General features: G+C 32.3%; 3 protein-coding genes across 5 annotated transcripts; all 3 read left to right on the top strand.

Annotated features, from left to right (window-relative positions):
• Window positions 1–1,761: 1,761 nt before the first annotated feature.
• Window positions 1,762–4,201, top strand: LOC105786405 (hypothetical protein). Of its 2 annotated transcripts, none has more exons than XM_052620468.1 (6): window positions 1,762–2,247; window positions 2,852–2,952; window positions 3,050–3,121; window positions 3,235–3,359; window positions 3,795–3,867; window positions 3,965–4,201. In XM_052620468.1, the coding sequence occupies exons 1-6, from the start codon at window positions 1,938–1,940 to the stop codon at window positions 4,067–4,069; spliced, it is 786 nt and encodes a 261-aa protein (XP_052476428.1). In that variant the 5' UTR covers window positions 1,762–1,937; the 3' UTR covers window positions 4,070–4,201. The 2 variants fall into 2 exon arrangements, with proteins under 2 accessions (XP_052476428.1, XP_012468268.1); XM_012612814.2 differs by having other exon boundaries at window positions 1,767–2,247; window positions 2,855–2,952.
• Window positions 4,202–5,864: 1,663 nt separating this feature from the next.
• Window positions 5,865–8,694, top strand: LOC105786404 (ACT domain-containing protein ACR10). 2 transcript variants are annotated; one of them, XM_052620464.1, is made up of 6 exons: window positions 5,865–6,187; window positions 6,464–6,514; window positions 7,115–7,220; window positions 7,429–7,732; window positions 7,810–8,094; window positions 8,211–8,694. In XM_052620464.1, exons 1-6 carry the CDS (start codon window positions 6,034–6,036, stop codon window positions 8,352–8,354), a joined length of 1,044 nt encoding a protein of 347 aa, XP_052476424.1. In that variant the 5' UTR covers window positions 5,865–6,033; the 3' UTR covers window positions 8,355–8,694. The 2 variants fall into 2 exon arrangements, with proteins under 2 accessions (XP_052476424.1, XP_012468266.1); XM_012612812.2 differs by having other exon boundaries at window positions 5,866–6,187; window positions 6,281–6,514.
• Window positions 8,695–9,341: 647 nt separating this feature from the next.
• Window positions 9,342–13,935, top strand: LOC105786403 (serine/threonine protein phosphatase 2A 57 kDa regulatory subunit B' beta isoform). The gene is made up of 3 exons (XM_012612811.2): window positions 9,342–9,783; window positions 9,892–11,474; window positions 13,029–13,935. The coding sequence occupies exons 2-3, from the start codon at window positions 10,332–10,334 to the stop codon at window positions 13,350–13,352; spliced, it is 1,467 nt and encodes a 488-aa protein (XP_012468265.1). The 5' UTR covers window positions 9,342–9,783; window positions 9,892–10,331; the 3' UTR covers window positions 13,353–13,935.
• The last annotated feature ends 1,730 nt before the right edge of the window (window positions 13,936–15,665 follow it).

Raw genomic sequence — 15,665 nt, 5'->3', positions numbered from 1 at the left:
CAGTTCAAAGTACGTTGTCTATGAGATTGTGGCTGATTCTTTCCATTTTTCACCTTAATCAACTTAATAAAAGGTAGAAAAACTCAAGATTTAACTCAGTTTAGCTTTAAATATGACATTTTTTCCTCTCTAAAGCTTATACCAAAATTTTAAATTATATTAAAATTTCTAATTTTATATCAATGTCAAATTTTCTAGTTAAAACGTAACCCATTGTAGAATTTTCATGAATTGCTGAATCATGATAATACACAACCATTGAATAGTGGATTTTTTTTTTCTAAATCAATGTTCTTTTGTAGTAACTAAAAGGTTGAAATAGAATTTGATAGTTTGGGTTGTTTTGAATTTGATTAATTTGGGTCATAAAATTTTCGAGATTATTTTGGGTCAGGTTAATTTCGAGTTTAGATCAATTCAGGTTTGGGTTGATTTAGAGTTAGGATTGTTTTTGCTTTAGGTTCGGATCCTTTTAGGTTTTTAAGACTTTGGTTTTTCATATTGAGCCACTATGGGTAGCGATTGCTTCAAATTTAAGTTATTTTGGGTTTATTTATTTGAGTCATTTTGGATTCTGATTACTTCAAAGTGTAAATATTTTTCGAGTTAGTTTTAAATTTGAATTTGCATTTGATGAATGAATTTTAGATTATTAACTTTCTATTATCAAATCAAATTTAAATTTAGATTAATTGAATTAGGTTTTCAAAATTATGGTTAAAATATTCTAAACCGAATGATTGAGAGACATTAAATCAATTAACCTACGAACCGATATGAAGAGACTCTCAAAGGGTTTTTTACAAAAATATTATAAAAAATAAAAAATAACTAAAATGTTATAACTTTTTTTTTATTTACCAAAAAATATATATATTTTATTTACCAAAATATATCCAAAAAAAATCAAAAAAACAAAAAAAAAAACCTGACACCAACCTAATCAGGCCAATTAAATTGGCGGCACCAAAGGTGCCAAATAAATCGGTGGCACCAATGGTGCCAATGTGATTGGCGGCACCATGGTGCCAAAGGAAAAAAAAATGTGTAATTGCTTTCTAAATCCTCCTTATTTATTATTTTCTTTTTATTCTCCTTCAACTCATTTTTTTATTTAATAACTCTATTTTAATTTAATAAACTATTCTCATTTAATAACTCTATTTTAATTTAATAAAATATTAAGTAATACTTAATTTTTTAAATTAAAATAGAGTTATTAAATAAAAAATTGAGTTGAAGGGAAATAAAAAGAAAATAATAAATAAGGAGGGCTTAGAAGGCAATTAGCCACATTTCAATTTTAGTGCGCAAGCACCACAAATTCACTTTCAAAATTTAAAATGGTAAATTTGCATGTCATGTCCTTGAAACTTTAGATGGTCACTTAATTAGAATTCTCTCATTTAATAACTCTATTTTAATTTAAAAAAATTAAGTATTACTTAATAGTTTATTAAATTAAAATAGAATTATTAAATGAAAAAATGAGTTGAAGGAGAATAAAAATAAAAATAAATAAGGACTTAGAAAGTAATTACACATTTTTTTTTGGCACCATGGTGCCGCCAATCACATTGGCACCATTGGTGCCACCAATTTATTTGGCACCTTTGGTGCAGCCAATTTAATTTGCCTGATCAGATTTTTTTTATTTTTTTGGTTTTTTAATATATTTTGGTAAATAAAAAAAGTTATAACATTTTAATTATTTTTTATATTTTTATAAAAAACCCGACTCTCAAATCATCGAAACAATCTAGAAAGGAAAGGAAGCGTATGGAGAGCACGTGTAAAGGTTCCACAATCTATTGGCGTGTCTCTTTCTTCACCTTTCCTCTCTCAATTAAGCTCTTTCCTCTAATCCTCGTCTTCAAGCTCTGACATTCTTTCATTCCTTTGCTCTTTTCCCAACTTTTGTTTTTCTTGTTTCATAAATGGCTTTGGCAAATGTATTCCATGCCTTTTGTACAAGGCCTACCCCTATCCTCCCTACTGTTGCAGCTCCATTTCCTTATCCCTTGCCTACCTCTTTTGGCATGCCCACCAAGTGTTTGCCTTTAGTATTGCAAGCAAAAAGAAAGACAAATGTTATGTTCAGTCAATGTTTTGCTGCAAAAAATGAGCTTAGTGAAGTCGATAATGGAGGAGATGATGTGAAAGTGGAAGAAATGGAGGAGTCTAGTGAAACATTATTGTACTCTTTCACTCCTTTGCCTTTACTAGTTTTGGCTGCTCTTCCTGGAGGTATATAGTAGCTAATATATGCTGCAGTTGCTTCGTTTTGACTTACTGGTTTAGTCCATGGCTGCTCTCATATTTTCTTTTCTAGAATGCTTTATATGATCTTTTCAAATGATTCTCTAATGTGGAAAAATTTAATATGTAAATGTCATATGCGAATGTATTAACAAGTTTTGTGGTAATATATTGTTTGAAATACTCTCAGTTCCATATCAAAGAGGAAGTCTATGGGATGTTGCTGACAGGAGGTCGGACTCTCTGGAAAAGTTTTCCAAGTGTTAGGAGGTGACAGACCCTTCAAACGGTGGAGCTATTATGCCCCGGGTGTCTATGCTCGGGTTTTGTCTTCCACTCCGCGGAGAGCCCTCGATGGGTTCATGGTCCGAGTTGGGAGATAAAATCAAGGATAGACACCCCGGGTACAATACCTCTGCCGTTTGAGAAGATTTTTCCCAGAGCGAGGCTGACCTCCCCTCAACAAAGTGTTTTTCACCATGATTGCTGTTAAGCTCCATGGAATTTGATTGATATGTTGGATAAACTAGTAGATAGAGAGGTAGAATTTGGATCATTGCTAATTATTTCAAGCTTTGAATATGTTCACAAGCAGCTGGGACTGTAAGGTCTCTCTTTGGTCCTTTTGTTGAGCTAGTGAAATCATGGAATCTACCTGATTGGCTTGTCCATTGGGGGCACCCAGGCAATATGGTATAAAGATTCTATGCCTTTTTTCTGAATTTATCTGTTGGAAATTGCTTTACCTTTCACATTATTCTTAGCTATGTTTTTTTTCATATGTTATTAGGCAGTAGTGCTTTTTGCCATGGGAGGGTATGGAACATATCTAGGCTTCCGCATTCGTTATTCCGATGATGTGGTAAGAAAGTCTTAAAAACCCGAACTGGATTTCAGTCGTGAATGACGGAGAAAACTAAAAAACCGTGAAAGATCAACCTATCGTAACGGTTTTAATTTCTCTGATCATGTTAGGAGGAAAAGGCCAAGGCTAAAGATTTGCACCCGAAGCTTCTAGGTGGTATGTTTTTCTTCTTTGCTTTAGGAGCAACAGGTGGAGTAACATCTCTTTTAACTTCAGACAAACCTATTTTTGAAAGGTAATCATATATAATTCCATCTTATGTAAAAGTATCATTGAAGCTGTTGTACTAAAAGTTGGATTGCATTTTGCTTCCTCTACTTAATAAATAGATAAATTTGTCCCTCCACATTAGATTAAATAGCAAACTGGTCTTTCTGTTAAAATTTTTATCTATTTTACTGTTGAAAACTGGTTCATGTACCTCAGAATGAGGTATATGTGAGCCACACTAGTTTTTAACAACAGAAATAGATGAAATTTTTAATAGAAATAATTAGTTTGCTCTTTGATCTAATGCACATGGACTAATTTGCCCATTTTTGCATAAAGGGAGCAAAATGCAATCTGACTCCTAATACAAGGGACTTCATGGTACTTTTACCTTCCATCTTTATATTTCTTGAAATGTATATAAGCCACCATGAATGTCATCTTTGTGTTTTTTTTGCAGTCCACATGCTGTTACAGGTTTCATTGGTCTTACTCTATTGACAATCCAAACCATTTTGCCAACATTGTTTGAGGTAAATTGATGAAAACATTTGGTTTGATCCTAAAACAGACAATCTCTTTTTCATTATTATGTTTATTTTTCTATACTATAATGGTTTCATTTTGTAGGGTAAACCTGGATTGAGAAATGTGCATGGGATTTTAGGCAGTGGGATAATGGCATTGTTTCTTATCCATGCTGCTCTTGGACTTCAACTTGGCCTTAGTTATTGATTCATCCAAGCTCTGCCTTTTGTCTTTCAACTTGGCATGTGTACGACTAAAATAGTTTACACACTTTCATAATTTTTTGTATGATAAATATTTTAACAATTCAATTAATATATTCCATCTTCAGAGATCAAAGTTTTTTTTATTAATTTATATACAATATTTAGACTTAAAAGTTTAGAGTCTAACATTTATGGTTTGCGGTTTAGGGTTTAGTATTAATTTAATCCAACCCTTATATTATAGGGCCTTCTAGGTACTTTAACTTTAGTATATCATAAGTCTAATTTGTATCAGTGTAAGTATAAGATTCTTGAGAGAATCTCTATTAAATAAAATTAATCTCGACATTCATGAGTATTAAAGTATATTTATAAGAGTACTTTAATCTCAATATGTTCTAAATGATGAGAATTAGATTGTCATATGTTTATGAAAGTGCTTTAATCTTGACATCTGTTAATGTTGGGGTCAAGTATGATGTACCTTTTCATAAATTTTAAGCATGGATTTCATGGAAAATTAATTTTACGAAGATTTTAACATCTATAAATATCGAGTTTTAAAATAAATAAATAATGAAATATATTTATTTAAAATAAAAAATGTAGTTTTCATGTGTGCTTTGCTGGATTGATCATTAACAAGTGGTGGGATCTTATTGGATGAGAAATTTTGTATTAATTTTAATATTATTATTAGAAAAAAAATCGAAACGGTGACGTATAGTTTGACAAATGACAAATGATAAAAGGTAACTTTTTCCAGGAACCTAGGTTTTAAAGCCTTAGAAAGTCACGTGACCAATGGGGACCATCCAGAAAATACGACACGTGATGGCGGCCAACAGCCCGTGTGCGGGCGAGTCACGATCGGGTAACGTAAATGCTGACCCAATGGAGTGAAAGTAACAGGTAAAATCAAAATATCTTCATTTCCGGTTGATATTAGATTCCATAAAAAAATGGTAAAAGTATCGTGGAATCACGATAATAAGAGTTAAATTGTATTTTATTTATTTTATTAAAAAATTAAAAAATTAATTTTTATATTTTAAATTAAAAAGCAAAATAATTATTCCGTTAAAAATTTTATTTATTTCTATTATTAAAAACTGGTCTCTATACGTTAGTACGAGATATATGTGGTGCGTCACATATCAATGTCTAGTTATTCTGTCAGCCGCGCTAGTTTTGAACCGTATAAATAGATAAAATTTTTAATAAAAATGATCAATTTACTCTTTAAATTAACTTACAAGGACTAATTTAGATATTTTTTGAGCAGATGGAATAAAATATAATCTTGCTCCTGGTATAAAGGTCCCCATAATAATTTTACCATAAAATGATTAAAATATGAAATAAAATAGATATTATTACACAAATATGGCATGATCTAATAGAAATAGTAATTTTATTAAAACTTATATACATATAAAAAAATTAGCAAAACTTATGTCCTTATAAATAATTATATTTATTTTCAATGATGTTGAAATCAATTTAGATTGAAATCGATCAATACATCAATCCGAAACAAGAGAAAGAATCGATCGAGTTGAGTTAAAAATCAATTAAGCGAACCTAATTTTATAATTTTTTATTTTTATGAATTTTTTAATAATTTATTTTTGTGACTAATGTAATATGAACTAAAGTATTATGGAAACTGCATCCGTCTTTTTATTAAAAAGAAATAGGCAGATTAATTTTTATATATTAAATTAAAAAATAAATTAATTATTTTATTAAAAATTTCAGATACATGTCGTAGAACATTATCCCCAATGAGATATACTAATTTTTTTAATTAGAAAGTCGAAATGTAAGCACTTTTACAGTTTATATTCTCTGGGACCTTCGAAAACAGCCAAATCAAAGCACTCCCAGCCCCCAAATGAATAAAAATCAAGAATCATTCAATGGTTTTTTGTTTTTCTGAAAGCTTAGAATAAGAGCAAAGGTATGGGTATCCTACACGACGACGTAGTGATCATAAATCAATCAAAGAATGAAGCAGAACCCAGTGTCATCACCATTAACTGCCCTGACAAAACCGGTTTAGGCTGTGATTTGTGCCGTATCTTACTCTTTTTTGGTCTCACCATTGTTAGGGGAGGTAAAAAACTAAAAATCCAGTTTTGATTTTGTGAAGATATTGAGAATTTGATATTTTGACTTTTTTATGGTCTTTTTTTTTTTTTTTGTGAAGATGTATCTACAGATGGGAAATGGTGTTACATAGTGTTTTGGGTGATTCCTAAGCCAATTATAAAATGGGATACTTGTAGATGGGAATTGTTGAAGAACAGATTAATTGAGACTTGCCCTTCTTGTTCTTCAGCTTTTGGTATTTCATATTACAGTTCTGAATTACAGTCTTCAATGGTTACAGATGTGTTTCTTATCAAGCTTTTTTGTTATGATAGAAAAGGCCTTTCACATGGTAAGCTTTTGTTCTTGATTCGGGGTTCTTTCATTATTTTGAATTTTAGGATTGCTAAGATCTTTTATTTTTGGTTAAATTCATTAGTCTTTATACTCTGTGAAATTTGTGGATTTAGTCCCTGTATTTTAGTCTGACTCAAACCCTAGCAGTTAAATTCGTTTGGTTAAAATCAATTACTAGTCTTTTGCTACGCGAACTGTTGTAGAATTAGTTTATCTTCTCCGATTTGAAATTCCAAGTTCTTTATATCTTCGAATTTTGAAATTTCAATTTTGTTGCACATGACTATTAGCTGGGTTTTTAGTGAGTACCATATGAAAATAACAAAGCTAACATGGCATGAGACGTATGATAATATGTTTGTCCCATCAAATTTTGGAAATAACTAAACTTAATGAATTTAACAATTATTATTTTTTGAGGACTGAAATTTTAAAATTTTAAAATTTGAAAAGTAAAAGTACAGGGACTGATATCAGAATTTAACCTTTAACTTTCATCTTTGTTAGTTTCATCAATTATAGAAGAATTTGAGCATTGAAAATATGGGTCTAAACTATATTTAGTGAATGAATTATAGGTGCTTTTTCATGGCAGATGTCACAGCAGTGTTTTGTAATCTCGAACTCAATATAAAGAAAGTGAAGGTATCGACGACTCCAGTCGGGACGGTGATGAACTTGTTCTTTGTCACTGATACAAGGTTTTGTATTACAAGTTCCTTTTGGTTTATATACGTATTATGTTCGATTTGCTTCAATCAGTTAGGCTTCTTTTAAGTGACTGCAAATGGATTAGGAATGCATGTATATGCTCGAACTTCGTATTTTGCAGATTCAGATCGGTTTTACGAAGATACTATCTTCGATAAGCTAATGCATCTTGTATATATTTGATTGTTTTTCTCCTAGGGAACTATTACATACAAAAATGCGGCAGGAGGAGACGTGTGAAGCGTTGGTAGATGTTATGCAGGCTGCTATAATTAGCTGCAATATAGAAAAAGTTGGACCCGAAGTTACCGCATGTTCTCAAGCATCTCCATTTCTCTCATCCGCAATAACCAATGATGTTGTATTACGTACTTCTAACAACGTTTCCGTCACAATGGACAACTCCTTCAGTCCGGTTCACACGCTCGTTCAGATCGTTTGTCAAGACCATAAAGGTCTTCTTTATGACATAATGAGAACTCTGAAGGATTACAACATTCAGGTAAAATTCTTAGCCTATGTAAAACCGAAACACAAGTATCGCCATCTTACTGCCCTTGTTTATATGATGTAAACTAGATCTCATACGGACGGTTTTATCTAAAACAAGGAAGAAAGTGTGAGATCGACTTGTTTATAACACAAGCCGATGGGAAGAAGATCATTGATCCTAGCATGCAACGTGCATTGTCTTCACGGCTACAGATGGAACTGCTTCAACCACTCCGTGTAGCTGTTCTGAGCCGAGGTCCTGATACAGAGCTTCTAGTTGCAAACCCTGTTGAGTTATCGAGCAAGGGTCGACCGCTCGTTTTTCATGACATTACCCTTGCTTTAAACATGCTCAACACTTGCATCTTCTTGGTAAGCATATATGCTTTCTGGTTTTACTCTTGTTTGCTGTTAAAGTGTCGTAGGATATGGTGTACTTGACGGGTATGCCGTGTCCTCAAACATGTTTCGCATTCTTTCTTTTCCAGGCGGAGATTGGGAGACACGTGATCGGAGATCAAGAGTGGGAGGTATACCGAGTCCTACTCGATGAAGGAACTAGCTTATCTACTCCAAGACGAAAAATCGAGGAAGGTGTTTGGAAGCTGTTGATGGGTTGGGAACAAATATGATGACAATATCCCGGTTGTATATCATTAAAATTTTGCATCGTGACAAGTCGGTATCGAGGAGATACATGACGATGTTTATTTGAAAGTTGTATCATAAAGGTAAATATCATACGAGTATCTTGCTACGCAAGTAATCTTCGGTGGGTCGGTTTGATTATTACTCGAAAGCAAACCGACTAAATGTCTAAATCAATTTTCGTTTCCTTGTACATAAAAATGCAGAAGATGTTGAAAAGAACGTCGGAATCCGATTTCGGCATATTGCCATGTTGCATGTGAAGATTTCAGTTGTCTTTAGAACACAATAAAATTATAAGCAACAATTTGATTCTTTTTGAAATGTTGATAATCAAATTTTTTTCGTTATTTAAAAAGTTGAGAATAAATTCAACTTAAAAAAAGAATAAAGATTAAATTGATAAAATTATAAACATAGAAGGTTAAATTTGATATTATTCCAAAATATTTTCATAGTTGAACCAAAAGGTTAATAATTTGTTGCTATCCATTCAACATGTTGAACAAAATTATTATGTGTTTCATTTAGGACAAGATTTGATCTATCTACGATCCGGCAAACCCAATTTTATGTTTCAGATTGGTCCGGTTTAATTCAAATTTAATTTAAATAATAAAAATATCTTAAAATTTGAATTTAATTATAAAATATATAAAATATTTTAATGTTTTAATAATTTTAACAGTGAAATAATTTTTTGAGTGAACTAAACCGAAAATAAGTTTGGGTTTAAAATATTTTTGAAATCGAACTATAGTTTGATCCGGTCCATGAATAGGTTTAGACATGTTATGTGGGTAAAAGCATAATTATATTAATAAATATATTTATAGAAAATAATATAAATAATAAATGAGATTTTAATTGAGTGATAAATTACGAGAATTTAAAAGAATGAAAAGTTTTATTTAAATTATAATAAGGGTTTATATTTTTGTCAAATAAAGACTGATATTATAAATAAACAGGCTCATAAAGAATTTGAAAGGTTCTCAAAACAGAAGAACAAACGTCAACAGCAGACAAAACCAGCTGGCCCGCATAGCAATCAATTAGTCCTAGAAAGTAACGATCAAAAAAATAAAGATGAACTTCATGAACCTGCAGCAGCACCTCTTCGACACCCAATATCAGCCAGACGAGCTCTCCACAGCATCTGCAACACTCAGCAAGCAACCAAGAGCAACCAACGCTTTGAAACTATTATTGGAGATTCAAGGAACCATCTCCAACCTCAAAGCGAAACCACATGCAAAATCAGACCCTTTGACTCCAAAGCAACCAGTCCTTCTTCACCGCCAGCCTCACGGACTCCGGTACACCATCAGCCCAGTTACCACACACCCTCCTCCTCCGACCTTCCAGCGCCAGGACGTGCGCCGCATTGTTGACCGTCCGGGGCACAAAGTTGTAAGTAACTTCATCAAATAGTAAGTGCAATCGTTGTATATGAAAAGTAATCGGCCTAAGAACCGATCTATCAACCCCTTTCTTCTGAACATATTTGATGACTGACAGGGAATCCCCTTCCACCAACAGTCGCCGAAAGCCCATCATGCGTGCAAGGAGTAGCGCCCAATAACAAAAATATTTTAAAAAATAATATTTTGTAAAATAAAAATATCTGTTAATTGCCTTAATTACCCTCCACTTATCTCACTCACCTTTTTCCTTTTTTTTTCTTTTACCTTAAATTACTTTGTTGATTAATTGTCGGAAAACCACCGCCGTTAGATCAACTGACCAACATTCCGGCGAACTCCCTTTTCCGATGACAATCTCCAGTTTCCCGATCAACCAACGGTGACAAAACCGATGAAGTCTCCGTTCTCCTTTCTTTAGATCAATCAACGGTGACCAACATTCCATGCATGCCGATCCATTGAAAGCGCGAAATCACAGCCGTCGAATTCCTAATCTTCATTAGGATTTTGTTAACGTTTATCGTGGGATTCAATATGTTTAAGAAAATTATTAAAGGAGGGCATAAGAAGCATTCGAAATCAGATTCCATTGATGGATCTTTACACGGGTACGGTTTACCCGGTTCCGGTCATCCGGGTTCGGGTTCGGGTTCCTCTGTAGTCGTCAACTATGCTTCCTGGCCCGGACATAACGCAAAATCCTCAAATCCCTGCCCCCGTACGACACTGCCACCGATGTTCGCCGTTGAACCCTTGCCGTTATTCAAAGACGTAGCCGTTTCCGATAGGCAAAACCTGTTCCTGCGGAAATTGCAGATTTGTTGCTTCCGATTGGATTTCTCCAATACCTTGAAATTGGTCCGTGAGAAAGAAATCAAACGGCAAACGTTGCTTGAACTCGTCGATTTCATTCAATCCGGGTCGGGTAAAATCACGGAGCGGTGTCAGGAAAACATTTTCCGATGTCTCCCGCCGGCGTCTCACGAAAACACGGGGCAAGAAGCCAAGGATCCTGAAGACGAGGAACCTTATTTGGAACCCTCGTGGCCGCATTTACAGCTTGTTTACGAGCTTCTTTTGAGATACATTGTTTCTTCAGATACAGACACCAAAGTTGCCAAAAAACACATTGATCATACCTTTGTTTCCAAGTTAATTGATTTGTTTGGTTCAGAGGATCCCAGGGAAAGAGAGTATTTAAAAATGATTCTTCATAGGATTTACGGTAAATTCATGGTGCATAGACCCTTAATTAGGAAAGCCATAAATAACATTTTCTATAGGTTTATATATGAAACCCAGAGACATAGTGGTATTGGTGAGCTTTTGGAGATTTTAGGAAGTATTATTCATGGTTTCACTTTGCCCATGAAAGAAGAACATAAGTTGTTCCTTGTCAGAGCATTAATTCCTTTGCATAAGCCGAAAGCTGTTTCGGTATATCACCAGCAATTGTCTTATTGTGTAGTACAGTTTGTTGAGAAAGATTATAAGCTTGCCGATAAAGTTATTAGAGGGTTATTGAAGTATTGGCCAATGATTAATTGTCAAAAGGAAGTTCTTTTCCTTGGAGAACTTGAGGAAGTACTCGAAGCAACGCAGACTGCCGAGTTCCAACGATGTATTGTTCCACTTTTCAGACAGATTGCACGATGCCTCAATAGTGCTCATTTTCAGGTAACTTTAAGGGCCTTTCTGTATCTTGAGTTTGACATTATTTATCTACTAATTACCAATAGTTTAAGTAGTCAATCACCTTAGAAACCATTGTGATAGTAATTGAAATTGATGCCAACTGTGTTAAAATGTTGCCTTGTTTTGAACATTATACTTGCACTCATTGAGGACTATAGAATAGCTCAGTGTCCAAGTTGTAAGTTACTAGTTTCTATTTTCTCCCATGGTGTAGTTTATTTATGTTTGTTTGATAGGGCTCTTCTATCATGGTTTTGTGTTGGCTGAGGTTCTGTCAGAAAGAAAACAAGTGGTAAAACTACCATGGAGGCCCCTATACTAGGAGTCAGATTGCATTTTGCTCCCTCTACTCAAAACATGGGTAAATTAGTCCCCGTAACTTAGATTAATGAGCAAATTGGTCACTTCTGTTACAAATTTCATCCATTTGTATAGTTAAAAACTGATGTGTACGATGGAATAACCTGATAGAGACGTGGTCTGCTACATGTACCTCATGTTAATGTATAGGGACCAGTTTTTAACAGAAGAAATGGATGAAACTTTTAACAGAGCGATTGATTTGCTCTTTGATCTAATGTATAGGAACTAATTTGACCAATTTTTTTAGTAAGGGGGACAAAATGCAATCTGACTCCTAGTATAGGGGCTTCCATGGTACTTTACCAAACAAAAATAAATTTCTTTTGCTTTATAGAATGTCTTGCATCATTGACTTTTCCTGTCTTCCTCTTTGTCCATAGTTAATGTCTTATTGCCAACCAATCACTTATTTTAGAACTTACAAACCGATATACGATGATCCAAACATCTACTTGTGGTTGCTTAGGAAGTTTTCTGTTGTTTCCTCTTACATGTGTTGATCTTGCATGGCTGCTTGAATCACGAATTCATGACATAATTTCACCAAGATTGGAATATAATTTCTTCTACATATACTGATTTCTAGATATCACACTACTTATTGATTGGCTCAATAAACCTTCTCGGCTGTATATTCTCTAGACCTTGTGGCATCATCATGACTCCCTTAACTATAACTATTCTATCTGATGACTATACCTTAATTGATCGACTCTCCTTCAGTCTTTGTACTTCTTTTCCTTTTTCGTTTGGTTTTTTAGATGACATTTTTCCTTAAATACCATATAGTCAGGACACTGCTTAACCATTTTTTTATGAGCTAAGTTTCATACATGATAGCTTACCTTTTGTCAATAAGGATACAAAGGAATTTTGAGTTGTTTTGGAATTTATGGTTACAAGTTAGCATCTTCCTGTGCCGATCAAAATTTAGAATTGAGGGAGGGAGCAGGTTCAAAGGCAGAGTGGGGGTGGGGGAGGTAGAGGCCTTATTGCTCAAAATGGTAAAATTACGACTTAATCCCTTTAGAATTTATGAAATTACAAGTTAATACAATGATAAAATCGCAGGTTAATCTGAAATTATTGATTTCTTTAAGACTTGCTTTTGGTCTTAGTTATAACATGAGAACTTTTCTTCAGGACTCTTCCTAAAACCCTTTTATATTGCAGGTTTCAGAAAGAGCTCTCTTCTTGTGGAATAATGAGCACATTATGGGCTTAGTTGCCCATAATCGGCAGGTGATATTACCGATAATCTTTGAGGCATTGGAACGGAATATCCAACATCATTGGAATGAGGCCATTCATGGGTTAACCGCAAATGTGTTGAAGATGTTCTTGGAAATGGATGCCGAGTTGTTCGACGAGTGTGAGACACGGTTTGAAGAGAAAAAAGCCAAAGCCAGAGATGTGGAAGAGCAACGAGAAATGATATGGGAAAAACTAGCGGATGCAGCAGCGGAAAGAGGTGAAGACCATATGGTTACAGTCTAACCGATTAGTCGGAGTTGGATTCAAGCAGACTCCTCAATTTTAATGGTATTCTCTCTCTTAACCCTCTCTAATAATTATTCTTTTCTTCTCTCCAAATTTTTATTCAATTTGATCATTGAAATATAGCCAGATTAAGGTGGCATTTGAGTTCTTATCATGTCCTAGTTTCATTAGAATGTGATTACCGGGAATCTGATTGCTGCATATTAAAATGTTAGAATCATAAACTTTACAGCAATTAAAGTAGGCATTTGGTACCTTATCATTTCCTCATTTTAATGGAATGTGATTACTGATAAGTTGATTGCTGGTTGCTGGATATTAAAAATGTTAGAAACATAACATTTAGGTTGTTTGATAGTTTTATTTTTGCATGAAGTCAAGGGTTCGATTATGGTTTGTATTTCACTTCCTCTTCCCTTTTAATACCTATAATTTCTGTAAAACGCACTTAAGCGCGTTTAAACTCATATTCTCCTAATTATTGCAATAACAATGGTGTCAGTCTAGTTTAAGGCTCAATTTGAGAATTCTATGGTAGATGTTAAATTTTGCTTTTATGTATAGAAAATATATTGGCGTACTTGTCTTTTTTTTTATGTGTCTTTATAATTAGAATATTGGTTTATTAATTTAAATTGGACCAACATCAATGACTAGTATATTAAAAACCATCAATTTATAAAAATATAAGGTCTAAAATCAAAGTTAATTTAATAAATTAGTACTATTGCACATTATTTATCAAAATTAAAATATTATAAAATCATTAATTTATATATGTATTTGTACTAATTACAGTATGAGGAGGGATTCCTTTGGGTAAGAGGTGTTGGTAATGGTTTTAATTTTTAAATCTAATTTAATATATAATTAGATTATGTAAAGTATGTATAATTTAAATGAATGATACATTATTTAAAAAGAATAGTAATTTAAAAATTATGTAAATATATATATAGTTCAATTAAATTATGTTAAAAAAAAAAAGAAAGGTAGTTTTTCAATTAGGGTCATTAAGTAAAATATTTACAAGAGCTCAAATTTATGAGGATTTGATTTAAATTACAATATCTGATTCCTTTTGAAATTAGAAATATCATTATAATTAAATAGAAAAACATGAAGCACTATAAAAATAATGAACATGTTGAAATGAAGAATGGCCTTTTGAGTTTTTAATTTAACCAAAAAAAATCAATTTTGGTTTGTATTAGAATATAGGTTAAAATATATCATAAACCTCTGTATTTTTCAAAAAAAATTGAATTGAATTATTTTATTTTTAAAAATTGTCTTATTTTCATATTTCAAGATTTGCGTTTAATTGTTAACATTACTGAAATTTTTTGTTAAATTAGTTAGTGTAATATTTTGAAATTAAAAAAATATGCACTCGATAGCCATATAATTAGAAAATGACGAAAAAACAATTGTATTTAAATTTTAAAATTTACAAAATTAAAATTTTAAAAATAAAAATATAAAATTAAATTTTAAATTTTCAAAGATTACATGAACTTCTTGAAATTTTCATTTTTTTAAAGTCTTCTTTTTAAAAGGAGAAAAAAGGCAAATTATTCAAATGAGGGTAGCTGGAGATAAAAAAAAAACTGACAAGACAGCCATTTTTACAAGAATTTATAACTGTTAGAAATGTTATGTTTGACAGTGCAATGTCATGTTTTGGGAAACAGATTGGACACAAAGACAATTCAATATAAATGCCAACAATGGACATGTTCTTTGAATTTGTCAAAAGGAAAAAAAAATAGAGATTTTTCCGGGATTAAATTTGAAATTAATGATTAATTGAATCCGTGGTTGAATAGAAATACTTTGAATTAGTTTGTTAAGTTGGGTTTAATAAAATAATAGTTTGATAGGAATAATTTAATCTCTTTAAATTTTGAAAGCGAGTAATTAATGATAATTAATTATGGTATTAGTGTTTTCATCAATTGTACATAATTTTGATTGATATAATAACAAATTAAGCTCTCAATATTTGCATATTTTATCAATTTGATCTTGATTCTGAAAAAATATATTGGAAAATGTATAACAATTTTAAAAAAATCAAAAGATTCAATATATATATATAAAAGATAGAATGTGTAAATTTTGAGGGCTAAATTTGTTATTATACCAATTAGGTTTATGTAAATTTGATGAAAATATTAATGTTATTATACAATCAATTTTGTTATTAAGCAAATTGGTCCCTTTCAAAAAATTGGAGCAATTTAATCCTTGTCAATTTCAAAAGTGAGCAACTAGAGGCAATTAATCACGGTATTAATTTTGTTGTCA

This window comes from Gossypium raimondii, chromosome 1 (assembly GCF_025698545.1).
Source record: "Gossypium raimondii isolate GPD5lz chromosome 1, ASM2569854v1, whole genome shotgun sequence".
NCBI lineage: Eukaryota > Viridiplantae > Streptophyta > Magnoliopsida > Malvales > Malvaceae > Gossypium > Gossypium raimondii.
Note: the sequence above shows the minus strand (reverse complement) of the source record. Positions and strands in the feature narration are given on the sequence as shown.